Here is a 26,784-nt window from a genome sequence, read left to right as displayed (position 1 = left end):
GTTAATTACGATTAATTAACTACAGAAAAATAATGCGACAAAAAAAAATAACGCATTTAATCGCAATTTACTTTTGCACTCCAAACAGTGCGGAAACGTTTCTCATTGCACGACTTCCTGGTATAAATTACCCGTAATACTGATGCACAGAACTCAACACGAGAAACAACAATGGAAACTAAACCGCTGGGAAGTCGTTGCTGGTTCGGTGGGCGGAAACTTTAGTTTTAAAAAAACTACCGAGTGGAACCCTGGATAAAAGTGGTTGTGTGCTTTTATCCAAATGTATCCAAATTGCTGCTCGTTCCCTCGCCCGTCTGTCTCCATGACGCTTATATTCCACCCTGGGCTTGTTTTCCAAACAAAGTTTCAAGATGGCAGCACGCAGTAAACGCTGGTCAAGAGCAGAGACCATTTATTTAATAAATAGCTTGGAGGACCTGGAAATCATTAAAAGAACAGATGGAAACAGGAAACATCAAAATTGTGAGCTTTTCAAAGTTGTAGTGGCTAAGTTTGTTTTTCTTCCGGTAGACGTAACTTCCGGTCCGCCCCCCTAGCGTCGGCTGATCCAACTTATGAACTGCTATATTATATATTGATATGCGATTAATTGCGATTAATTAATTACAAAGCCTCTGATTAATTAGATAATTTTTTTTAATCGAGTCCCATCACTAAAATATATATTATATATACAATTATATAATTCGTATACCAAAAGAAGACTATCACTTGCCTCGGTCAAAGTTTCAATGGAGGCGAAATATTTGGACCACCAGTCCAGCATGCTCTCGTCCAGTTCCTCCTCCTCGGGCTCTTCGCCCTTCTTCCGCTTCTTCTTCTTCCCCTTTCCATCTTTTTCATCATCCTATTTTTTAACAATTCAACATGGATTTTCTCAGCATTGCTTTGAGACAACTTGACATTACGTTAACTTTGTCAATTTTCTGCATGAATTGGGAAAAAGCTTACCTCAACCTTGACCACAGCTTCAGAGCACTGGGAGAAACGACAAAATAATATTTATTTCTGAGCTGAGGAATGTGAATCAAAGATTCCTCAGACTAAAAAGATGAAGCTCACAGAATCTAGTTTGACCACAGTGTCCATCTTCTTAAAAGCAGGATCAGGTTCCATGTTGACGACGATGATTTCCTCTGAAACGTAAGCAGATAAACTTAAGTGAACTGAATTGAAGCTCCAGCGTGATTCACCGGCGGGGCTGGCGTCGTACCATTGGTGTTCCAGCTGTTGGCCTGCTTGTCCGCTCCCCTGTAGATGAACCTCCGCAGGGTGGTGACGGCGGTCGAGCCGACCAAAGTGTAGCGGCCGAAAGCTCTGCAGTCCACCACGCGAATGTTCAGCGGCGGGTGAAGCAGCTCGTTCTCTGGCAAATCCTAAACAAATCAGAGTTGGACTTAGTGACATTTCTACGAACTACGTTCAATGTTCCAGTATATGGTGAATGTAATTACGCCTTCAGCTTTAAAAATGCTTATTTTTTAAAGTTGTCTTTTTTTTAACTCTCAGTTTGTTTACATGCACTAACAGAAAGTCGAATTGTCGCCTTAACCCAGGGGTCGGCAACCCGCGGCTCCTGAGCCGCATGTGGCTCTTTAGCGCCGCCCTAGTGGCTCCTGGAGCTTTAAAAAAATGTTTGACCTTTTTTTTTCTTTTTTCTTCTTTTTTTCTTTTTTTCCTTTTCTTCTTTTTTTTCTTTTTTTCCTTTTTCTTTTTTTTTTCTTTTTTTCTTCCTTTTTCCTTTCCTTTTTAATCTCGACATTTCGACTTTTTTCTCGAAATTTTGACTTTTTTCTCAACATTTCGACTTTTTTCTTGAGATGGACTTCAACATTAATCTTGAAATTTTGACTTTTTTCTCAAAAATTTGACTTTTTTCTCGACTTTTTTCTCCAAATTTTGACTTTTTTCTCGACATTTCGACTTTTTTCTCAAGATTGTACTTCAACATTAATCTCGAAATTTCGACTTTTTTCGACATTTTGACTTTTTTCTCGACATTTCGATTTTTTTTCTCGAAATTTTGACTTTTTTCTCAACATTTCTACTTTTTTCTCGAAGTGCATAATGAAAAAAAAAGTTCTAACAGTTATTATAACTAATATAGAAACATGCAGCATGTGTTGTCTTCATTCTAAGGCTGATACAAGACTTTTCATTTTTTGCGGCTCCAGACATATTTGTTTTTTGTGTTTTTGGTCCAATATGGCTCTAAAACATTTTGGGTTGCCGACGCCTGCCTTAAACTGACAAATATTGAAGTTTTAACAGCCGTGTTTACACCTTAGCTCGGCCGTAGTCGAACCAAACTGAAGCTCTTCAGATCAAGCTTTTAGTGCCAAATAATGCGTCCTAATCCGAGTTATTCCTGCATTTATACGCAACCCACGTTTAGCCGGGCTAGCAACTGTCCCGGAACTCCCCCTTCCAGATGTGACGACACCACAAAAGCCAGAATATCAACACAAAAAGAGAAGAAGAAGGCAAACAACAAAGAAGGAACCGGAAGAACGCCAACGCTAAAGTGCGTGGGGCGCCACCTAGCGTTGCAGAGTCGAAGGCACTTCACTCAATAATCAGTTGTCTTCTCGCGCATGTTTACTTGGATTTCTCTGAAACTCCAGTTTAATCCTTAGCTAGATTGTTGCTAATAGCTTGATTTAGATGTGCATATAACCGCACTGAGTGAGAAGGAAGTAATATGTCTGTTACGGTTTGTCTCTTGGCTTAGTTGCACGATTACCTAAAAAGTCACCTGACCAACTTTGAAACTTGGAGAAAGCATTTGAGGTGGGTGCAATTAATCGATGTGTCGATGCATCGCGATGCGTCACGTGACGATTTGGAATCGATTAATCAAAAATTTTTTTTTTTTTTTTTTTAAGTTATCCTATCCAGATTCCAGACTGAATAAGCTGCTGAATCATTTAATTTTCAAGAATGCACATTTCTTATTGTTCACTTGAAATATGGCAGATATGTTTACACTAAATAAATTGACCCATGGGTGGGAGCAATGAGGGGATAGGACGCATCTCGCTGTAGCTCCTACAGATTTCACATTAAAATGACATTTAACACAAAACCTGTGCAATCTCTGACCTGCCGGTTACCGTATTCTTCATCCTAAACTGTCTGTTTACACTAAATAAATTTGATGGAAGTACATATCTTGTTTACTTGAATTAATGAACTCATTAAATCCAGGGCTTGACCGTTTTCAGTGTTTTCCGCCAATAGAGGGCGCTCTCATGCAAGTGCAGCTTTCCCTGGTCAAAGTTAAGTAAGTCAAAGAGCAAATGTTTACATAGTCATAAAATAAATTATTTTGTGTCTTTGTAAAATACATGTCAGATGTTCAAAAAACCTTGTTATTTACTTAATGAGTGTTGTTAGAGGAACTGAGTTAATTGATTGGCTATTTATTTACAAATGTAGCCACAGATTAAGACAAAATCAATCTTGTATGGAAAAAAGCATTAAAAATCACAATAATCGAAGAATCGTGGCACCAATAATCGAATCGAAAATCGTTATAATCGAAGAATCGAAGCTCCAATAATCGAAATCGAATCGAATCGTGAGGTACCCTTGTTTGCACACCCCTAGAAAGCATTCAGCCATGTCTCTTGGGGTATTCTGTAGGGACAGTTTCAGGGGGAGGGGATTACTGACTCCAATAGTAACCTGGATTCATTCAGAGTGGGAGTCGGACCGAGTCTGTTCACAACTCTTATGAACAGAATTTATAGGTTTCTAGAGGGGATGGGAAGGGTTCAGGTCTGCTTTTCTCTGCAGACGATGCTGTCCTATCGGCATCATCAAACCACGATCTCGAGCTCAGCTGAAAAGGTTTGGATCCAAGTGTGTGATGAAAATTAGCAACTCCGAGTTGAAGTATCTTGGCACGGCCATCAGATTAGAATAGATTAGATTAAATTAAATCAGATTAAATCTGAGTTGGCATGGACAGGCTGTTCCTGGAAGAGCTGGAGGAGCTGGAGGAGGTGGAGGAGCTGGAGGAGCTGGAAGAGGTGGAGGAGCTGGAGGAGGTGGCCAAGGGGAGGGAGGTCTTGGTTTCTCATCTTAAGCTGCTGCCCCAGAGAACCTATAACCCACGTAGGTGGACGCTAGGACTAACTTAGAAATAGTCTTTTGTCTTAATGACTGCGTCTACATTAGGAATGGGTGATATTTTACCGTTCACGATAAACCGTCAAAACAATTCCTCACGATAAGAATTTGTCATCTCGAGGTAAAAACGATAAATTACGTTTTTGTGTAAAGCTGATTTATGATTCTGTGTTGAATCCACACACAACGTATGTGAAGGAAGGAAGGAAGGAAGGAAGGAAGGAAGGAAGGAAGGAAGGAAGGAAGGAAGGAAGGAAGGAAGGAAGGAAGGAAGGAAGGAAGGAAGGAAGGAAGGAAGGAAGGAAGGAAGGAAGGAAGGAAGGAAGGAAGGAAGGAAGGAAGGAAGGAAGAAATGCATCTGAAAGAAAGAAAGAAAGAAAGGAAAGAAAGAAAGAAAGAAAGAAAGAAAGAAAGAAAGAAAGAAAGAAAGAAATGCATTGAAAGAAAGAAAAAAAATGCATCTGAAAGAAAGAAAGAAAGAAAGAAAGAAAGAAAGAAAGAAAGAAAGAAAGAAAGAAAGAAAGAAAGAAAGAAAGAAAGAAAGAAAGAAAGAAAGAAAGAAAGAAAGAAAGAAAGAAGATAGATTTATATTTAAAAAGATGGAGTTGAATTGGTATTTTTTTTTATTGTAATTTTTATCGTTATCGGGATAAATGCCAGAAATTATCGTGATAAATGTTTTAGTCCATGCCGCCCATCCCTAGTTCACATGCATCAATAACCTTTTTAAAACCCGAATATTGGCAATAACCCAAATTTGCACAGCCATGTAAACACCAATAACCCCTTTTTAAAAACGCCTAACAGAATATCCCCATCAAACGGAACAGGAATTAGTTTTCTGCACATGTTCTGTTCACAAGGAATCCTGGTCTTTTGAGTCCAGGAAGTTCTTATAAACACGGAGAAACACAAGACCAGGAGGAGACTAATCACTTCATAAATGTGATGAAGGAAATGAACATTTCTGCATTTGTAGACGGTAGAAAGTACCGGGATAGAAGATTTACAAGAAGGTGAGAGAAAAGTTGAAGCAGCATTTGTTTTGAATTTGGATCCAGGAAGAAGAAGCGGAAATGATGGGAATTGCGTCATGATGTTCTCCGTGCGTCGCTGGTTTGATCCAGATATCCTGAATGATTAATCACCATGTAAACGGAATATTCCCAATGTTTCAGTAACTGGAATATTAGCAATAACCCCAATTTTGACTGCATGTAAACGTAGTCATTGATGATCTGGCTCCATGATTATGCATTCACTCATGGCAGAGTTATGGAGTCTTGAACTGCTCTTGGTAACAGCTGAATTGAACTGGAAATAATACAGTACCACTTCAAACCACTTGACCAGAGTGCTGAAGTTTGGGTTTTTCTTGTAGTTGGGGATGAGGGCGGACTGGACCCCCTTCCCTGCACACTCAATGTCCACGCGGGGCCGATCCACCTGGGCCAGATTCACCCTCTTCAGGTCCCTCAACCCCCAGAACAAAACCTGAGAGGAAAAGGATGTTAGCAGGTTTGACTTTTCACAAATGAATCACAGTTGGTACTGGGTCTTCACCTCAATCCTGTACTTGCTGAGCACTGGTCTGATCCCCAGCGGCACGGGCAGGATGGGCCCGCGGTCCACGTCTGTGGGACCTTCGATGGGAGGGAGGTCGGCTTTCCCGTTGGGGCCGATCTAAGAAACCACACGAAGCAAAGTCAAAACACCGCTGGGGATGCCCTCAAAGAGGTTTTTCAACAGGATATTCCACAAAGACCCCACAGTGGCACTGCTGGGAGTAATACCCAAAAGCCTGGACAGGAGAGCCAAGAAATACCTTTTAAGTATATTATTTACTGCAGCCTTGAAGTGCATAACTATCAGATGGCTGAAACCAGACTCTCCCACATACAATATATGGATCCAAAAAGTATGGGATCTCTATCAAAAGGAGCAAATCACTTACTCATTAAGGGTGCAAAAATCCACCTTTATTAACCGATGGAGCCGCTTTATTAATACAATATGTTCTATTACCCAATGTTGCTCGGCCCACCTGCCTAATTTTTACTGTATTCCCTCTATACACATATTTTATACACATGCCAATTTCTCCTAGAGTAAATATGGTGCCTGCTTTTCTATACACACCGTTGTACCTTGGAGTGGACAATTATTATTATTGACTTTACTATTTTTTTTCTTAATTTATGGGTTTGTTATCATATACGTATATTTTGGAATAATTATGTTATCGTTTTCTCTTGTTTTATTTGCTTAATACTTAAGTATAATGGGCCTGATTTACTAAAGGTTTGCGTGTGTAAAAACGTGTGCAAACTTGACATCACCCGCAAACCAAAGTGCAAGCTGATCTACTAACAGCCTGCAAAGACGACTGCGTCTCTCAAATACGCAAAATAGCACACGCTGTTCATTTAGTACTTTTGCCCTGATGAATAATCAATATGGGGCGTACCCGGTAGGAATCGCTAAATACTGGGAGGGGAAGATGCAAATAGGTTCATTTACCAAACGCAATGAGATTTACCAAGCCTGAAAGTTTTTGCGGGGATTGTGATTGCGTCTGTATTTAATACGTTCGAAAGGAAGGTGCTTATCTGCACATGCAAAAGGAGAAATATTTTATTTGAATGTTAAATCGAGTATTATTCAGCAAAAGGTTGCCACAGGAGGCACATTCATTTTTTTATTTGTGATAATAAATAAATCACGTGTTTTCATGGAGAAAAAAGTGTTTCTCATTGTGCGCCTATACTTGTTCTGCAGTCATACCCCGGTCCGGTGTTGTGCCGTATTCAGCACCCCTGCCGTGAAAAGCACCCCCTCGTCTGACAAAAATGATGTTCTCATTCCGTGTCACGTTCTGTTTAGCGTCCAGTTTTGTGTTAATGATTCATGTTTAAATGCGCTCATGGATTCCACAATAGTCATACTTTCCCACAATCACAGTAACAGATAACAAAAATCGGGTAAATGGTTATTGATGTCATTAATTAATAGCCTGCTTACTGTGTTGTCTTCCATAATATTTGTAAATATATATAATATAAACTCCTAAGTATGTGTTTGTGTGAGTGTGTATATATGAAGTGTCAGTGTGTTGTTTTTTTTCTTGGTCTACTTATCATTGAATATATGAGGGGGTGCTTTTCACGGCAGGGGTGCTGAATACGGCACAACAATTTGCCTCGTCCACTAATATCTCTAACTCCAACTCGTCAAATTTCATTTTGCGCTTGCGACTATATCCTGCTTTCCATCCAGACTCTCCATGGCGCAAAGTTTGCGCCGCAAACCGTAAGACGCGCAACACCTCATTTAAATACTGCTGTTTGCACCTGTTATCAATTGTGCACGCAATCTTAGTTGATCACCCGCAAAACACACAACAACAGCACGCACAAACTTTTTTCAGTGCACACGCAATTTAGTACTCTTTATTTAGGATCTTAGTAAATCGCCCATGTGTACAAATGTTGTATGCCGCTGAAAAAGGGAAAAAGAAAGAAGAAAATGTATGTGGTGTATAGTTGTTGAAAACTAAATAAAAATTAAGTTCCAAAAAAAAAAAAAAACACCGCTGGGATGGACACGCAAAGGGGCCGGTGCCGATTCTGCGGCAAACTGACCTGCAGGAGCTCAAAGGCTGCAAGCATTTCACCAGCTGCACAGTTCCCCCGGTAGATCTGGTAGTACTCCAGCTGGGGGGGGAAGCGCGGTGGACCGTAGTGCTCATCCGCCATCTTGACCACAGGTTTAGCGAAAGTCCGACCCATGAAGTCAGCTTTACCCTGGAACCATAGGACACATGTTAACTAAAGAAAACTGGAAGTAATGTTTTAAATAATGCTCATTTTGGCCGACCAAGAGAGGCCAGCCATGAGAAAAGGGAATTCAAATATTGAACTTAATCAACAGGGAGAAACATGGCTGGAGATGCACATGTTTCTTCACAAAAAAAGAGACAAAAGCAAAACCGAATAAACAAAAGCATGATCCCTAACATAACCAGTAAACTGCAAAACAGATGTTTGCAACTGAATCTTTCTTGCAGTTAGTGGTTATAAAGAGTCAAATTTTCACTTTTGAAACATCCCAAAACACAAAATATCCCTCAAAGGAATGCAACAGGAATAAGAAGTTCATGTAGTGTCCATCTGTCTGTCCTTATGGGACATATCTTATTCCTCTTGCATGCCTTTTCAGTGTAGTCTACTCATTCATTGCTGCTACCGTACATCAAGGCAATCCACACTCTACTTATCCAAAGGGTCATCCAAAACAAAGGTGTTTATTGTCAGGAGCAGATATAAAATCGTCAGTCAGCAAACGGTCTTTCCAGCGTAAATCACGTCATGTTGACATTAATACAGTTCAACCATTTCAAAAGACAATTGTGTGAGAAATACTGAGAGATACATAAGACATGGGGGTAAATAAATGTGCAGTGTCCTCAAAAAGGCTATTGACAGTAGTGTGGTATTGAGTGGGCACAGTCTGGCACATCTTGCACCACCGCATTGCTCCACTAGAGGGGCACTTGCACCATATTTGAGGGGTGGGGGGGGTCTGTGCTTAAGTTCTTTTAAATAGGTGTCTGAGGTATCTACAACTCAAACTCTGAGATAACACAATGTTGTCATTCTATTTTGATGATTCTGAACAAAGTGAGCTTAGATTTGCAGGTTCTCTGACATCACAGACCCAGTTCAGAATACATTTTTACCAGGGCTGGGACTCGATTAAAAAAATGTATTGAATTAATTACAGGCTGTGTAATTAATTAATCACAATTAATCGCAATTTGATCGCATATCAATTTTAGACCTGAGAACAATGAGATTTCCTTTTTTTGTTTGTTTCAAATGGATTTTTGTATACGAGTGAATAATTGACTAGTGAAAACATATGTTCAATTTATGAAACAGTTTATTTTTATCAAGGTGGTGCTTCACCAAGAACAAATCAGTGCAATTTGCTATAAAGTTCAGTAAATTAAATATATGCAGTATCACATTGAATGAGACAGGTAGCCTATAGTCAAGGACCTTCTGTAAAAAACACTTAAATATAACAAAATACTCTCAACTGTTTCAAGTCCATTCCAGAACATGGAAACACATTAGAAAACAGAGCAATCTTCCATCCATCCATTTTTTAAAACTAAATTTCCCATCCACGGGACCAACGAGACCCTTTTCGTCTGCGACTTCATTCATCTTTAACGTGTGTGGTAACAACTTAGCTTGTGCTGGTGTTGGTAAATCTCTAGGTAGTGTAAACTCTAGCGTGTTAGAGTCAGTAGTCATAGTTGCAGCTATAGAACAAGACTATAATAGTTAGTCTCAAATATAGCTTGGTGGTAGATATGCTGCTATAGGCTTATGCCGCAGGGGGGCACAGACATGATCCACTGAGCGGTGCCTCTCACCCTTCTTCTCCTCTCCTCTTCCCTTCCTCTCTTCTCTATTTCCATTTTTATTTATTATAAATATCTCATAGCTATCGTTTTTGTCCATCATTCCTGTAGTTTCTTGTGCCGGCCCCCCTTTTTTCTCTTTTGTGCATGTTTGCAGGCTGGAGTTCACTGGAGTTCACTGGAGAGAAAAGTATATACTAAAAAGTATACTTAAGTTTGGCACACTTTTGAGTAAATATCAGTAAATATCATTAAGGTGGAAGTATGTGATTTCGGATGCAGCCTCTCTCTCAAGGGGTCTGGTTGGTTGGTGCGCCGTCCGTGTGACATTCGTCCCGTGAAAAACGTTCCGGGGGGGAAAAACTAATGCGATTAAAATGCGTTATTTTTTCTAGCGTGCTATTTTTTCTTTAATTAATTAATCGAAATTAACGCGCTAAAGTCCCAGCCTTAATTTTTACATCTTTCTGTGTTCTCTCTAACTTAAGTTGGGGAATATAAAAGTATACCCCGCGAAGGGGGATGTGTTATTAACTCCACCCCCTAAGCTGCTGGGGGTGGAGTTGTCGCTGTACGAAAGGAAGCCCTCACCACTGTGTCCTGGTCATAAATCTCAATGACGATAATGGGGGGGTCGTCTCTCAGCTCACAGGCCTCTCCAAACAACTCCACGTTCTCAATCACCAGCAGCTGGTCCCACGTTGGGCAGAGAGTCTCGGCCAGCACCTGAACAGAACAAAAACCTCCATATTTATGATGATCCAGCTTAACTATTATCTAAAAATTCTAATTGGCTACCCGTAAAATTCAGAATCCAATTAAAAATGTTATTACTCGCGTATAAAAACGCAAAACGGCTTAGCTCCGCATTATTTGCAAGACCTAATAGTGCCTTATGTTCCTGGCAGAGCTCTCTGTTCTCGGAGTGCAGGTTTATTCGTAGTTCCTAGAGTATCCAAATGTAGATTTGGAGGGCGGGCGTTCTGCTATCAGGCACCATTACTATGGAACCAACTTCCAATCTGGGTTAAGGAGGCTGACACCACCTCCACCTTTGAAACTAAACTTAAAACCTTTCTGTTTAGTAAAGCCTATAGTTAGTGTTTAGTAAACCTCTAGCTGGTGTTGGTAAATCTCTACGTAGTGTAAACTCTAGTGTGTTAGAGTCAGTAGTCATAGCTGCAGCTATAGAACAAGACTATAATAGGTTTCTTCCCTCCTAAAGGGGAGTTTTTCTTGCCACTGTTTGGCTTAAGGTTTTTCTCCCACTAGAGGAGTTTTTACCTGCCATTGTTTATGTAATAATTGCTCGGGGGTCAAGTTCTGGGTCTCTGGAAAGCGTCTAGAGACAACGTTTGTTGTATTAGACGCTATACAAATAAAATTGAATTGAATTGAATTAAAAATAAACCTTTTGGACACGCTCACCTCAGTGACTTGACTCTGTGTAGAGAAGAAGACTCTGGCGAAGGGATCGGACAGACCGGAGCTGTCGGCTGCAAACAGGCTGCGAGCCTGATACATGTGGACCCTGAGCTGGAAGATCTGCTTCACTGCAGATAAACATTCAAATTAAGATTATTAGGAATTAACATGACAGAAAGTCATAAAACATATGGAAACCCTACACCAGATGAACAACAGCATGTGACACATTATACCATGTGATTTATTTATTTAATAAAATCTATGTTTACATCCTTCAGGAGTGCGTCACGAGTCTGCAAAACCAAGTTTAGCCGCGGTATCTTCAAGGGAAATTGTTGCTGAGGAATTTTGGTTTAGTCTTCTTCACAACATTGATTCAGTTTATTGAGAATCGTCAGATTCTTATTTATGCACAGCTTTCCCTAAAATCCCAGTTTGAGGTCTGGCTTTGGACTGGATTATTATTTATTAGTTTTGGTTTTGTGGTTGCAAAACCACCCCAACTCATTACCCCTTCGCCCACGTGGTTGACATGTGTTTTTGCTGCTTTGACTAGTTTCCTTTGAGCCTTGGACTCATGGCCTCACATCTTCACCGTCACCTTGTTTGTCTCAAGAGCGTCTTTCCATACGTCTACAGTTTTTTTCCAAAAACAAAATTATAATTATAAGTTGTGTTGTGGTGGAAATGCTTTCTTTCGGCCTCCAATCCAAACAAGTCAAACCAGTTTTTTTTCTCACTGCTAATCTAATAATGGCCAATAGTCAGAGATGGGATTTCCCAATTAATTGAGCGTGGATGATCCACTCTTTGAAAAAAAGGCAGCTTTCTTAAAGGTTTTCTACTAAAAAGGCTTAAAATTGTCTGGGAATGGCTGTGTAACCCTCCAAGACCACTGTTCACCTCGGCCCTCATTGGCAACACACATTGTGTTAACACACATCTAAATGCTCCAACAATTGCTTCTTTAGAGTTGCTCACACTTGTCGATGATCAATTTAATGGGGTGAATTTGATTAATACCGGCTGCGACTTGCCTTCTTAATTCCCAGAAGGGGCATTATAAATAAGATAAGATAGGGTAGGTTTAAGTATACAAAGTAATATGCCATATGGCATTTGTCTGAGGTTGTATTTAAAGGGGACCTATTCTGAAAAACATGTTTTTTCTTGCTTTAAAATATATAAAGTGGTCTCCCCTCAGCCTGACAACTCAGAGAAGGAGGAAAGCAACCAAATTCTGCAGTGTCTGTACAGCCGCCCGGATGATCGTCCAGTGTGATGTGGATCTACGAGCCAATAAGATTCTGCGCATTTTTGTTACGTAACCAAAATGCCAACCACGCCTCGGTCGGCCTCTGCTGCGTGAAACCACGCCCACAACTAACTCCGCCGGCCGGAGCTTCCGCCATTGTTTTGTAGCGGTGAATCGTGTGTGCTAACCACTTCACCTCAGGCTGTTTCAACAACGAGGGACAGTAAAAATTAGGTTTTGCATCGACACTTACCCTCATAAAAGGATCAGTACCAACAGTACGGACCCGGCAACTGCACATGAGTCAGCGGTAAGAACGTACATTTTTTACGTTATTTATATTTGTATACAAGTATGATCTTTGCATGGGCTAAGTCTTTAGCTTAGCTCCGGTGTTACCTAACAGGTACAATCGGAGTAAAGAACTGTGGTGTTAGGGGTGTAACGATACACTAATCTCACGATAACGATACGATAAGATATTATAGCAGTATTTTTTTAACAACCTTGATAGAGGAATATATGATTGGAAAAAATTGTCTTTTATTTGAAAGACAAAATACAAAACAATGCTGTGCGTTTGCCCTATTGTTTCAGTTTGTAATGCTTTATAACTGTTTAAGTTTTAAAGAGAAAGCCAGGCCAACCATTTTCCACAAACTGAACTAAAAGTAAATGTCAGGTTTGCATTATGCATCTTCAGTTTCATACAAGTACAAATATTTAGCCACAAACTGAATAGTTTCATGTATGATTTGACTTTTTTCTTTTCCAGAAATTTAACAACTAAAATTGAATAAATAAATACAAGTAAATAAATACATAAAATTTTACATAATAAAAAAGATTGATTCATGCTCACCTTTTAAGTGTAAGAGGAGATTTATTTTTGTTAAGAAGGTTATTTTGGTAATTCAGAGTTCATTATTTTATAAATATATTCTTTATATTCTGATGTAAATCAGGGACTATAATTACACTAGTCAGTATATCAGTTAGTATGTTTTAGATTGGGCGGAGTGATACAGCACTAGGTGTTGTGTTGATGTTCTAAAATCCTACGCTGTTGAGCGGACATTGAAGTACACGCAAACTCACGCAGAAGTTCTCCCGTGTTTATCCTACTCACGACCCCAAAAAGGTTTAATTTAATAAGGTAAGGCTTAACTCTACACCAGACTTAAATAAGTAAAAGTTCAGAACTCAAAAGAGGACCGCAAAACGGGACTACTTTCTTCTGAGCGGAGTAAGATTTTGGTCCGCGCGGTCGCGGCTGCGGTCGCGGTCGGATGCGCGTTACTAGTCAACACAATAGATTAATATTAATAACCCAATATCGCGATACAGGTTGTCACCTCCACGACACGTTTCGTGACGTTTTTGTATCGCGAAATTTCGTGGCACGATATATTGTTACACCCCTATGTGGTGTACCTGTTTAGAATTCAATTAGATCTTCCTGTGTGAATTAGTGTGAAGACGAGGTGACTAAAGGCTGATTTATGGTTCCGCGTTTCACCAACGCAGAGCCTACAGCGTAGGGTACGCATCGATTTAACGCAGAACCGTAAATCAGGCTTTAAGATCCATTTACACCGTGTCATAAATGCATGCGAGTGTCCGACTATCGCGTCGAACTGCCAGTTAGGGCAGTCCAATAGAAAATAAAGCAATGGAATTGATTTTGTCGCTGACGCTCGCTCGCATCGCATGGGACACGGTTTAATAGTGTCCCATGCTGCTCTTCTGCCCAGAGAGGCTTTGTTCCTTCCCCTGCTACACGTCATTCAGGCAGCCAATCAGCACAGAGCCTCATTATCATAGTCTCCCCGCCCCGCAGAAGGAGGTTAGAAGCGGTAAAAATAAAGACATGGCCCAGAGGCTGAATTTCTGATTTATGTAGAAAAAACAACCAAAAGCTTGTTTTTAAGACATTCAAGGCCTGTTTAAAATATACATTAAATGCCATAATAGGTCACCTTTAAAGACCTGATGAAATCAAGAGTCTCAGAGTAATCAATCACTGTGCAATAAAAATAACATCGCAATCATATGCTGTAACAATGGACCTATCAATAATCATGTCTACCTCATACTGCTGCACCTTTCACTTTATTAACCCTTGTACTGTTTTTGGGTCAAAATGACCTAATTCTCCTTCCTTCTTCCCTTCCTCTTTTCTCGCTTCATACATTCTTTCCTTGTTTTCTCCTTTCCTTCCTTCCTTCCTTCTTTCTTTTCTCCCTTCTTTTTTCCCTTCCTTCCTTCTTTCCTTCCTTCCCTCTTTTCTCCCTTCTTTCCTTCTTCCTTTTCTCCCTTCCTTCCTTCTTTTCTCCCTTCTTTCCTCCTACTCTCTCCTTCCTTCTTCCCTTCCTCTTTTTTCTCCCTTCCTTCCTTCCTTCCTTCCTTCTTTCCTCCCTCCCTTCCTTCCTTCCTTCCTTCCTTCCTTCCTTCCTTCCTTCCTTCCTTCCTTCCTTCCTTCCTTCCTTCCTTCCTTCTTTTCTCCCTTCCTTCCTTCTTTTTTCCCTTCTTTCCTTCCTTCTTTCTTTTCTCCCTTCTTTCCTTCCTTCCTTCTTCCCTTCCTCTTTTCTCCCCTCATACATTCTTTCCTTGTTTTCTCCTTTCCTTCATTCTTTCCTTCTTTCCTTCTTTTCTCCCTTCCTTCCTTCTTTCCTCCCTCCCTTCCTTCCTTCTTTCATTCCTTCCTTCCTTCTTTTTTCCCTTCTTTCCTTCCTTCTTTCTTTTCTCCCTTCTTTCCTTCTTTTCTCCCTTCTTTCCTTCCTTCCTTCTTTCCTTCCTTCTTTTTTCCCTTTCTTCCTTCTTTCCTTCCTTCCTTCTTTTCTCCCTTCCTTCCTTCTTTCCTTCCTTCTTTTCTCCCTTCCTTCCTTCTTCCCTTCCTTCCTCCTTCCTTGACCCGAAGACAACACAAGGGTTAAAATTGTATATTTGTTAATAAGAGTTGTCTTTTGCCTATTCACTGTACAGTGAGCGAAAATAACCGAGTCAAATTACATTTCTTGTTTGACCTGACTTGGCCAAATAAACATGATTCTGATTCTGTATTGTCGTGATTGATAGAGGTTGTTGAGTCATTTAAAACCCTTCACATGTTTGCATTAAGGCATGTGAATTGTCAGATGGTTGAAGTCAGCACATAACACATATTGAACCAAATGCTGGTCTTACTCATGTAGGTGAGGCTGATGGGAGGTGAACACGGCAGGCCAGGTCCTTTGGACAACTTGTTCTCCTCAAATCCGTTGGGCAGGCCGCTCAGGTAGTCTTTCCGCTGCCGGTTCAGGCCGAGCCACAGATAAATCTCTATCTTTGACTGCACCGTCCAGCCGGCAGGCCCAAAGCCCTTCTTACCAGGGATCTGACAAAAAGGTGCAAAGCTACTTTATTTCTGAAGAGTGATGCGAATACAGCCAAAGAATTTAGTGAATAACTTCAAGTAGGTATCATCGTTTGACCGTTCAGTCTAAACTCACCCTGAGGAAGATTGTCTTGACCTTTCCGCAGTCCTTTCCTTTCTCCTCGTCTACGCCGGAGTAGAGGATGTCTTTGGACGGGACGCGCGCGTAAGCGATGCGTTTCCCGTTGCTTATCATCCAGATGAAAACATCGGGGACGCTGTGCTGAGGCTGCGGCAGCAGATCAAGTCACAGATCAGTCACCTGATATATGACGCGCTGAGATACGGCGGATAAACGAGTTTACCTCGTCAGCCAGGAAGCGCAGCCTTGACAGGAAGTTCTGGGCCAGCTTGAGTTTATCCCTCACTGTGCTCCTCTTCACCTGAGACCTCATGGCCTTAGCTTGTTGACCAGTGCTCTCCTGGAAAACCAGAGGAAAATATTTAGCGAAATTAAAGGAAAAGACACCGGTGTGTTTAGTCTTTGGGTCGACCTACTAGGGCTGGGGATCGATTCAAATGTCAAGAATCGATTCGATTCCGATTCTTAAGATTCAGAATCGATTATCAAGATTTGATTCAATCCGATATTGATTTGGGTTAGTGTTATTAAAACTGTTTTTTGAGCTGTTGCATGAATTATATGACTGTAGTTCTGCAACATATTAATACTAGTATTATATTGAGATTCAACAGCAAGTATTGCAGCTAATGATGCTGTAAGGACCAATCAGCTCCCAGAATGCTGATAGAACTGAAACAGAAACATCGGGTGGGTCAGAATTACCAAACAGATCCAGGGAGGAAACAGAGACGGATGAAATCAGTTTTATTTTTTCCCACATTCTATTTTTATTTGTTCCATTTTCAGTCTATTTTGGTTTTTAATTTTTGAGAATTTGGTTTTTAGCATTTTTTGCAAATGTAACCCCAAGACAGTATATAAAGCAATGAAATATAGACAATTTATGCAATTATAACCTAACACTTTAATGTTTTCATACCTTTAAAAATTAAATATTTAAAGGCAAAAACATGGCACCAGTTATTCTCGTGTCCAACAAAACATTCCTTTTTTGGGGATAAACAAAAAAAAAATCAAAAGTGTAATGTAATGATGTAATGATGAAAAAAAAAAATCCCCCCCCCCCAAAAAAAAAAAAATCGATCTTTAGACATATGAATCGATTTTTAGGAATTAATATGAGAATCAATTTAGAATTGGGAAATCGATTTTTTTCAACACAGGCATACGACCTACCACTTCTGTCAGGCACAGCTTCAGTCTCTCCCTGTCGAGTTTGGTTCTTCCGGACTGATTCTGGTCGTTGTTTGCCAACGAAAGAAACTGACTGAAAGAGCGAGAGATTGGTCCGTGATAAGGTTTAAGATAATAAATCAGAATGGTTGTTTTGTTTCGGACAGACCTGCATCCTTGGCTGAGCTCCTCCAGAACTCCTCTAAGCCTGCGTTCAGGATAGGTCTTCTCCGTTTTGATGATCTCGTGCACATCGTTCAGTCCATCCTCCTGGGAAAGCAGGTGAACATGCAAGTGAACATCACTCTGCTACATCATTTATAGTGGCGACGGATACGTTGTGGACTTGCCAGCTTGTCGGCGATGTTGTCGATGATGTTGGCGTTGTACAGCCTCCTTCTCTGATCCTGCCACCAACTTTTGATGTAGATACACGGCTTCCTCTCAAAATACGGCAAATGGAAATAGTTCCTGTGGATCGAAGACAACCTCGGTTTGGTTAATGTGGAAAGAAGTAAATTTGCGTGGTTTACAGACTGGCCGTATGTGTAATTGATGAAATGATGAGCTTCTCCTCAGATGCTGCATTTCGGTTCATTTCAACTCCTGAGGCTCTGGCCTGCAATTGAATATAAGCTGCCAAAAAAGTCTATTTCAACATTATTGGTTCCTCTTTTTTATCTGTTTTTCCAGTTCCCAGAGGCTCATTTGACACTTTATTCAGTAAATATCAACAACACTTGCTGATAAGCTCAAAGATTATTCCATTTGAAAGCAAAACGCATTGCAAATTGGATTTTATATCATTTGCAAAATGCAGCTCTTATTTAGCTACTTTTAATCTTTTTGCAGACAGTGTCAACCCACGATAGTTTTGTATCAATGATACCAAGTGATTAAACATTTTGTGCAGTTCCTGTAGAAAATAAAAAAAACATCTAAAAGTGTGTAGTCATACTGGATCATCATTGTTGTTTTGTTGTTTTATTTGTTGAAAAGTTCTGGTTTTATATCTGGGATGGATCAGGACTGCAAGCAGACCAGTCCTTTAACCACATCCTCCACTTCCTTAACTTACCTTTTATAATGCGTACAGAATGTGGTTTTGCATTGTTTTGTCAAAAATAAAGGAATGGATGTCCCTAGAAAAGATCTCCAAGGCAGTTTGGTCTTAAATCTCGATTCTCGGTTCCATATCTGACCTACTGTGTTGAAGTTTGGGGAAATGCCTGTAAAACATATATTCAATCAATTTTCATTCTGCAAAAAAGAGCCATAAGGATAATTAGTAGAAAACGATATAGAGATCCAACAAATCCATTATTCCTTCAGTTAAATTTGTTGAAATTTCATGAATTAGTAGATTATAGTATTCTGCAAATTATGTTTAAAGCTCATAAAAAAACTTTACCAATCAACATTCAGAAAAGATTTGAAAAAAGAGAAAGTAAGTATAACTTAAAAGGAACAGAGATTTTTATAAAACCAAGATGCAGGACAAAATTGATGGAACGTTGTGTTTCTGTGAAAGGAATCAATTTATGGAACAATCTGAACAAAGAAAACAAAGAATCCAAATCAAAAATTACATTTAAAAGAACAATTAAAACCTGTATGTTAAGGAAATATAACGAAAAATGTTGAGTTTGATTGACATACCCGTAGGCGGTGGTAATTTTATTTAATGTTATTTTAATTTTATTTTAGTTGTTTTTATTCACTTAGTTTTTTGTTTTTTTTTAATTATTATTAAATGATGTTATTTGTGAAAGGGGCAGATCAGATAAGATTCTTCTTCTTTCTGCTCCCTTTTCATTCATAAGTTAGGAACATTTGTATTTGTGTTTGTATTGAATTGTTTTGTTTTTTGAATGAAAATAAAGAATAAAATGAAAAAAAAAAATGAAATGAAATTCAGTTTTCAGCATAAAAGCTCCCATCACGGAGGTGAGGATGGTGAGCTTCACCGACGAGACTGACACGACCCCTACCAGTGGATTTCATGGTAATAACAGTCTGAATGGTCGTTTTTGTCTTTTTCTCCTTTTATTTTGATCCACATGGCGCCAATTTCTTGGAAAAAAAGATCTTGACTGCTGATTCATCAGACCACATTACATGTGTTAATTGTGTGACGGCGCCTCTGAGCCCGCAGATGTTGAAGTGGTGCAATGTTTTTTTTTTCCAAATTAGTCTTTTCTCTCTGATTTTATCAGTAATTGATGAATTGTGACTCTTCATGGGTGGCCATCTGTAACATCGATGGTTACGGGTCTCCGGCTCAGACAGGCAGGGGAGCAGCTTCTTGCACTGAAATGTTATTTAACCTGTAGAAAAATTAATCTGAAAATTTATTTCAACCTTTCTTTGAGGATCACTGTTTCTAAAAAGTCAATGTAGATTTAAATTCCCAAGTAAATTTGTTGTTGAAAATAAGAATTTTCCATACCATCTCAGCTTCTTCAGATTTGCGTATCAACTCAATGGCAATGAAGGTCAAGGACTCAATACCGAGTCCGATGACACCACCCACGAGTCTTTATCACAACCCGTTCAAAAGTTATGGCAGAGAATAGGGACTATCAAATATCGACCAATCAGAAGAAGGGGCGGGGCTTACTCAGGCCAATTATGTTCAAGGACTCAAAACCGAGTCCGATGACACCACCCACGACTCTTTATGTCAAACCTTTTAAAAGTTATGGCAGAGAATAAGGATTATCAAATATGGACCAATCAGATGAAGGGGGGGCGCTTTTTGGCGTCTATCGTCGTCACGGTAACGCTTTTGACTGAGAAAAGTAATGCGCGTTGTCACAGGATCTAGACGCACATTTTGATGTATAACACACCTGGGTGCACGTTACGGTTCGGGCCGTATTAATTGCTGAAGGAATGGCATAAATTGCGCCAAAGTGACACGATTAATTCAAAATGGCCGACTTCCTGTTGGGTTTCGGCCATGTCGCCAAGAGACTTTTCTTTAAGTTGTGACATGATACAGGTGTGTACCGATTTTCGTGCATGTACGTCAAACCGTATTGTGGGGCTTGAGGCACAAAGTTTTCTAGGGGGCGCTGTTGAGCCATTAGGCCACGCCCATTAATGCAAACCATTAAATATCACATTTATCACCAGGCCTGACTTGATGGAAAATTTGGTGACTTTTGGGGCACGTTTAGGGGGGAAAAAGGCCCTCCTTTCATCGGAAAAATAAAAACAGGGAAAAAAAAAATTCCTACGGATTCAATAGGGCCTTCGCACTGTCAGTGCTCGGGCCCTAATTACAACCATTTCATCCTACATCAGCAGCATCTTATTGGTTCATAGGTGGGTAGTTCCCACTCTGGTACCACTCTGCGATGACATCACTGTCCTCACCGGTCAGTGATGACAGGTTTCATGGGTGGAGTAGTTGCCACAGAAGTCAGGTCTCCGTCATCCTCCATCTCCTCATCACTGGAGTTGTGGATCAGTTCAGTTTCCTCTTCAGCACCACCCTTCTTCCCCTTCGTTTTTGGCTGGACGACTCCGTCCAGTTCGTTTCCATAGTAACCTGGTAAGAATCAACGGAGGAGGGAGTGGGTTTGTGACGAGGTTGGCACTCTGCATCTTTACCTCACCTTGATTCTGTTCAGGCCAAATATGATGTAAGAGAAATACCTATGGTGACCTCAAAGTTGATGGGCTTATCGCCGATCTTTCTGTCGATCATTGTGGCCTCCAGGAAAGACCCGAAGAGGAAAAATTCTTCGACTTTTCCAGCAGCTGTCTGTTGAAATCATAAGAAAGCCATCAAAAAGGTTAACTTGTTCCCGCACTTGTAAAAGTCGCCCAAAACACCTATCCAAGTTATACCCAAAGTAAATTGAAAGCTGTTCTTGAACCGTTTGAAGTTCATGGATGGTTCTGGTATCTTTTGAAAGGTAACACTATGAAGTTCTTCCCCCAACTGTCAGAATCACTGTAACTCCTACTATAATTCAGTAATCTAAGTTTGAACACACTGAAATAGAAGGTTTTTATTTCTGCCAGAAATTTGTTTTGTAATCAGATGTCTGCAGATGAATCTGTGACTTATTGGTTTTAAAACACACTGAGACACAGCCTGAAGCCTTATCTAGTGCAATTCCAAATTTGATAACAATACCACAAAAAATGAGTATTTTACACATGTTTTTGTAAGACTATGTGTTACAAAGAGTTTTATTATAACAATTATGTCCCATGGGCATAACTTTTGAACCGTTGAAGATACCATGTACATATATATATCGTTGTGTTGAGCATTTCATTTGCTCTACAATTCCACCATCTTCTGGGCGAATGCTGCAATTGCTGAGGTTTTTCTCATGACAAAAGCCGGACGTGCTCGTCCCGCCCCAACACAGGCGCTCATTCACTATGAGGGGACAGGAAGCTCTTGTATGGCCGGATGACCTGTCGATCAATGTAGAGCGTACGCTCCATTTTAGCATTGCGCTCTCCCGTCTGAAAACGTGCAGGACGGAGGAGTTACCGAGTATAAACAAATAACATGTGCTTCTCCGACGACGCTCGAGATGAAGAGCGGCTGTTTGTGGATATTTACTGGTATAATAATGTATTTTGGACTAAATACTTTACTGGATAGGATCTAATAGAAATTTGGTTTGTACAAGATTTGTAAATGACCTAGTTTTGTAAATTTTGGAGTGAGTGTGCACCGAATATGGGCTGGAGGGGGCGAGGGCTGGAGGGGGCGAGGGCTGGAGGGGGCGAGGGCCGGCCTCCGTGCGGCAACGACTTAAAACTGTCCAACTGGCAAACATGACTTTAATAACATGCCGTTGGGGGGTGCCAGTGCTCAGTTGGAGTTGCTGCGTACCAACAAAAGGAAGTCATAATAATGCCACCAGCTATCAATAATGCAACCAGCCTGGCTAAATAAAGACTATTAATTATTCACGCTAATCCCGGCACAATGGTTGTCAGCAGAGCAAACAATGGGCTGCTCCTGCATGGCCGCCCATCCGGCAGGGACCCACCTCGGAGATGTTGGGCACTCCCTCCAGCTGCACCTCCGTGGAGCTGGTAATGTCGGGCGAGGAGGGGTCCAGGATCTCTACGCCCAAGCTGATGAGCAAACGGGCCCTGAAGGACACCCCCTCCCCGAGGCCGTCGTTTAGCTCCTGGTACTCGTCCATCAGGGTGTAGGTCCGAGTGGAGCCATACATGTTCACCCAGGCCGGCCCAAGTGTTGGAAGGAAGCCTGAGAAAGGGTCATTTGGATCTTGTATATGAACATTTTATGTTTTCAAGACACTCTGTGTAATGGTACCATTTCTGACCACATGGGGGCGCCAGATCTGCTGTTTTGACAAAAATCTGCTAATGAGCGGGGACAGCAGTACGGAAGAGTATTAGGGCCAGGCAGGAGAAAAATGAAAATAATATTTTAGAGGAGGAAAATATTTTTTCATTATGCACTTCAAGAAAAAAGTTGAAATGTCGAGAATAATGATGTACAATTTCGAGGATAAAGTTGAAATGCTGAGAAACAAGGCAAAATTTCAACTTTATTCTTGAAATTGTATTTCAACATTAATCTCGACATTTCGACTTTTTTCTCGACATTGCGACTTTTTTCTCAAAATTGTATTTCAACATTAATCTCGACATTTCAACTTTTTTTCAACATTTTGACTTTTTTCTCGAAGTGCACAATAAAAAAAAAATCTGCCAAATATTTTTTCTCCTACTCTTCCGTAGTCCAGCATGTAAGACCACTTTTCCCCATTAGATGTGCATTTTGTTGCGCTATCCTCCAGGGGATGACATGGATTTTCTTGTGATTTGCTGCCTCATGTGGTCAGAAGTGGTATAGCTACACAAAGTAGCTTCTATTTGTCTTAAATAGATCACAAGAAAATCCCGTACACAGGTAAAGGCAATGCTTATAGGATGGAGAACTTAAGAAGACTTAAGTCTAAATAATAATCACCTTTGTCCCCATCATTGGAAATCTTCCTGAGGTCTAAAAAGTGGGTTCCCATGGCGACGTCGTTCACTTTATCAGAGTCCCTGATCTGGATCTTCATCCGCTTGCACAGTGGTGGAAACATCTCAGTGAAAACGATTTGTTCATTCCAGATGGGTTCATAGCAGCTCTTCTGAACGGACGTTTTCCCCTGTAATCCAAATTAAATCACATGAGAGCATCGTTATTACTTTACACATCTTAGATGCATCAGAAACAGAGTTGTTATTTGTGATATTTGACGCCACTTGCCTTCTGCCCAGCGAAATGAACTTGCACATACGGATCAACCAGGTCCTTATTTTCTCCTATAAAAGCCTTTTTGACATTGGCCATGATGCTGGTGTTCATCCTGGGGAGTCCCTCTGCTCTGTAGATCTTCAGGTAGTATCGGGCCCACTGTCGCTCCGCCGGCACCCCCTCCGGTAACAACAGATTACTGACACAAAAAGGTTTTAAAATTTTAAATAACTTGCCTGTATTGGGCTTAAATGATAAGTCAAATCAAGATTTTTATCTTACCCGTCGATGTCATCGTCATCAGATTCATTGGCCTTGTGCGGAGTTTTGATTGTGTCTCCTTTAGCCACAACTGCGACGTCACATTTCACGTAGCCCTTGCACCCTGCAGTGATGTCCTCGGGGTCTGACAACAGAGCCCACTTGTGGTAAAACTGATGTTCTGCGAGACAAACGAAGAAATGAGTCAACATTTGCGTGCTCGACCAAGAACTACGACGGCAAAGCTGGCGCTCATTGACTGGTCACCTGGCTGGGTGTAGATGGTGCCCACGTCCAGTTTAAAAGTCCCAACCAAGGTTCCACTTCGCAAGAGGTTTTTGGAGTGAATTACCTAAACAAAGGTGCAGCAGACGTATATTTCAGTAGTTGGAGACACTGATCTTGTAGGAATGGACAATAAATGGCATTCCACGCAAATTACTTACAGACAATTTCAGTATTTTGTCAAACATAACGTCTGGAGGGACGTGGAAGTCGAACACAAAATACTGCAGGAGAGAAAAGTGATAGTTTTTAGTGTATTTCTTACATTCTTAAAGGAATTTGATGCTACGATGTTAACAGAACCTCACCTCGTTGTAGTAGGGACAGTTGGTTGATTCCTTCATTGAGGTGTACTTTTTATCTTCTCCAATCTCCACACAGACCATTGGATCCATGTTCAGTCCCACCAGCTGCCTGGCTTCAATCACAGTCACACTAACCTGAAATTAAAAGGTTGATTGATTGACCAATCAATGACGCCCATCAAGCGCTGTGCCATTGATTTAATCTATGCGACTTACCTGGTAATCAACCGGTCTCCCAGAGCTGGGTTCCATCTTGATGTCTGGCTTCGATCTGTACGGGTCAGATTGGACCAGTAAAGATGGTAAACTAAAGCAGTGAAAATCATTTAAAATCATCCAAATGGACAAGCGAGCCATACTTGCCTTTTATTGGACACGTTGGTGGTGACGGCTGTGACTGAAGCCAGGGACATGGTGTCGGGGTCCAGGCCTCCATCCATGAACATGTCCAGATTCTCTGTCTCTAAAACGGCTGGTTCATCTGGAGATTGTATATAAGACAAACTATAAGGACGACTAAAAATATAATGATTAATTACAAGAGCTACGGTACTGTTATATGAGAGAATAAACAACCTAACTAGACTTTTTTTTCCATTTTTGGGATTCAGCACTGCGGATCATTGTCCATCACATGTTGATTAGGCAAGGTTTCTCCTCCTAGTGTTGGTGCTGGGAACTCTGGATCTCTAGTAACTCTGGCCCCCTGGGAACTCTGGCAACTCTGGCTCTCTAGTAACTCTGACTCTCTAGTAACTCTGGCTCTTTGGGAACTCTGGCTCTTTGGGAACTCTGGCTCTTTGGGAACTCTGGCTCTTTGGGAACTCTGGCTCTTTGGGAACTCTGACTCTCTGGGAATTCTGACTCTCTAGGAACTCTGGCTCTCTAATAACTGTGGCTCCCTGGGAACTCTAGCTCTCTAGTAACTCTGGCTCTCTGGGAACTCTAGCTCTCTAGTAACTCTGGCTCTCTGGGAACTCTAGCTCTCTAGTAACTGAATCTCTAGTAACTCTGGCTCTCTGGGAACTCTGGCTCTCTAGTAACTCTGGCCACCTGGGAACTCTGGATCTTCAGGAACTCTGGCTTTCTAGTAACTCTGGCTCTTTGGGAACTCTGGCTCTTTGGGAACTCTGGCTCTTTGGGAACTCTGGCTCTTTGGGAACTCTGACTCTCTGGGAATTCTGACTCTCTAGGAACTCTGGCTCTCTAATAACTGTGGCTCCCTGGGAACTCTAGCTCTCTGGTAACTCTGGCTCTCTGGGAACTCTAGCTCTCTAGTAACTCTGGCTCTCTGGGAACTCTAGCTCTCTAGTAACTGAATCTCTAGTAACTCTGGCTCTCTGGGAACTCTGGCTCTCTAGTAACTCTGGCCACCTGGGAACTCTGGATCTTCAGGAACTCTGGCTTTCTAGTAACTCTGGCTTTCTGGGAACTCTGGCTCTCTGGGAACTCTGGCTCTCTGGAAACTCTGGCTCTCTGGAAACTCTGGCTCTCTGGGAACTCTGGCTCTCTGGAAACTCTGGCTCTCTGGGAACTCTGGCTCTCTGGAAACTATGGCTCTCTGGGAACTCTGGCTCTCTGGGAACTCTGGCTCTCTGGGAACTCTGGCTCTCTAGTAGCTCTGGCTCTCTGGGAACTCTGGCTCTCTGGGAACTCTGGCTCTCTGGGAACTCTGGATCTCAGGGGACTCTGGTTCTCTAGGAACTCTGGCTCTCTAGTAACTCTGGCTCTCTGGGAACTCTGGCTCTCTAGTAGCTCTGGCTCTCTGGGAGCTCTGGATCTCAGGGGACTCTGGTTCTCTGGGAACTCTGGATCTCAGGGGACTCTGGTTCTCTGGGAACTCTGGCTCTCTAGGAACTCTGGCTCTCTAGTAACTCTGGCTCTCTGGGAACTCTGGCTCTCTGGGAACTCTGGCTCTCTGGGAACTCTGGCTCTCTGGCAATACTGGTTCTCTAGTAACTCTGGCTCTCTAGGGACTCTGACAACTCTGGCGCTCTGGGAACTCTGACTCTCTAGTAACTCTAGCTCTCTGGGAACTCTGACTCTCTAGTAACTCTGGCGCTCTGGGAACTCTGACTCTCTAGTAACTCTGGTTCTCTAGTAACTCTAGCTCTCTGGGAACTCTGGCGCTCTGGGAACTCTGACTCTCTAGTAACTCTGGCGCTCTGGGAACTCTGACTATCTAGTAGCTCTGGTTCTCTAGTAACTCTAGCTCTCTGGGAACTCTGGCGCTCTGGGAACTCTGACTCTCTAGTAACTCTGGCGCTCTGGGAACTCTGACTCTCTAGTAACTCTGGCGCTCTGGGAACTCTGACTCTCTAGTAACTCTGGCGCTCTGGGAACTCTGACTATCTAGTAGCTCTGACTCTCTAGTAACTCTGGCTCTCTAGTAACTCTGGCGCTCTGGGAACTCTGACTCTCTAGTAGCTCTGGTTCTCTAGTAACTCTAGCTCTCTGGGGACTCTGGCTCTCTAGTAACTCTGGCTCTCTAGTCATTCTGGCTATGCCCATATCTATATTTCTTTATTCATATTTGGTTTGAACTGTTTCCTGTTTTATTTTGAAGGTGGGGTTCCTCATGTCTTCTGCTCTTGTTGGCGCTTGTATTTCGTCAACTCCGTCCCTATGACCGGTCTTGTTCTCTTCCTCTCTGAACCCCATGATCCCCTGAACCCTGTGATACCTGCATTCCTGTCCTCCTTGTTCCCGCGGTTCTTACTGCGCTTCAT

The 26,784-nt window shown here is 41.4% G+C and overlaps 1 protein-coding gene across 1 annotated transcript in view; it reads right to left on the bottom strand.

Moving 5' to 3' along the window:
• Nucleotides 1-26,784, bottom strand: part of LOC133462199 (otoferlin-like) — a 35,006-nt gene extending 8,222 nt beyond the window's left edge. Inside the window, exons 1-28 of the mRNA XM_061743340.1 lie at nucleotides 26,739-26,784; nucleotides 24,419-24,536; nucleotides 24,272-24,326; nucleotides 24,059-24,190; nucleotides 23,912-23,974; nucleotides 23,733-23,817; nucleotides 23,487-23,646; nucleotides 23,217-23,403; nucleotides 22,929-23,115; nucleotides 21,973-22,196; nucleotides 20,609-20,717; nucleotides 20,327-20,501; nucleotides 17,296-17,416; nucleotides 17,115-17,215; nucleotides 16,949-17,039; nucleotides 15,993-16,109; nucleotides 15,764-15,916; nucleotides 15,459-15,648; nucleotides 11,018-11,142; nucleotides 10,181-10,315; nucleotides 8,409-8,426; nucleotides 7,800-7,961; nucleotides 5,722-5,841; nucleotides 5,491-5,652; nucleotides 1,238-1,400; nucleotides 1,087-1,160; nucleotides 976-1,002; nucleotides 736-871 (exon numbers count right to left, since the gene is read on the bottom strand). Of these exons, the coding sequence (XP_061599324.1) occupies nucleotides 736-871; nucleotides 976-1,002; nucleotides 1,087-1,160; nucleotides 1,238-1,400; nucleotides 5,491-5,652; nucleotides 5,722-5,841; nucleotides 7,800-7,961; nucleotides 8,409-8,426; nucleotides 10,181-10,315; nucleotides 11,018-11,142; nucleotides 15,459-15,648; nucleotides 15,764-15,916; nucleotides 15,993-16,109; nucleotides 16,949-17,039; nucleotides 17,115-17,215; nucleotides 17,296-17,416; nucleotides 20,327-20,501; nucleotides 20,609-20,717; nucleotides 21,973-22,196; nucleotides 22,929-23,115; nucleotides 23,217-23,403; nucleotides 23,487-23,646; nucleotides 23,733-23,817; nucleotides 23,912-23,974; nucleotides 24,059-24,190; nucleotides 24,272-24,326; nucleotides 24,419-24,536; nucleotides 26,739-26,784 (3,436 nt within the window). The remainder of the gene's footprint in view (nucleotides 1-735; nucleotides 872-975; nucleotides 1,003-1,086; nucleotides 1,161-1,237; nucleotides 1,401-5,490; nucleotides 5,653-5,721; nucleotides 5,842-7,799; nucleotides 7,962-8,408; nucleotides 8,427-10,180; nucleotides 10,316-11,017; nucleotides 11,143-15,458; nucleotides 15,649-15,763; nucleotides 15,917-15,992; nucleotides 16,110-16,948; nucleotides 17,040-17,114; nucleotides 17,216-17,295; nucleotides 17,417-20,326; nucleotides 20,502-20,608; nucleotides 20,718-21,972; nucleotides 22,197-22,928; nucleotides 23,116-23,216; nucleotides 23,404-23,486; nucleotides 23,647-23,732; nucleotides 23,818-23,911; nucleotides 23,975-24,058; nucleotides 24,191-24,271; nucleotides 24,327-24,418; nucleotides 24,537-26,738) is intronic.

The sequence above is a fragment of the Cololabis saira genome, chromosome 16, assembly GCF_033807715.1.
Source record: "Cololabis saira isolate AMF1-May2022 chromosome 16, fColSai1.1, whole genome shotgun sequence".
Lineage (NCBI taxonomy): Eukaryota > Metazoa > Chordata > Actinopteri > Beloniformes > Belonidae > Cololabis > Cololabis saira.
The sequence above is the reverse complement of the archived record's forward strand: the minus strand, read 5'-3'. Positions and strand labels throughout refer to the sequence as shown.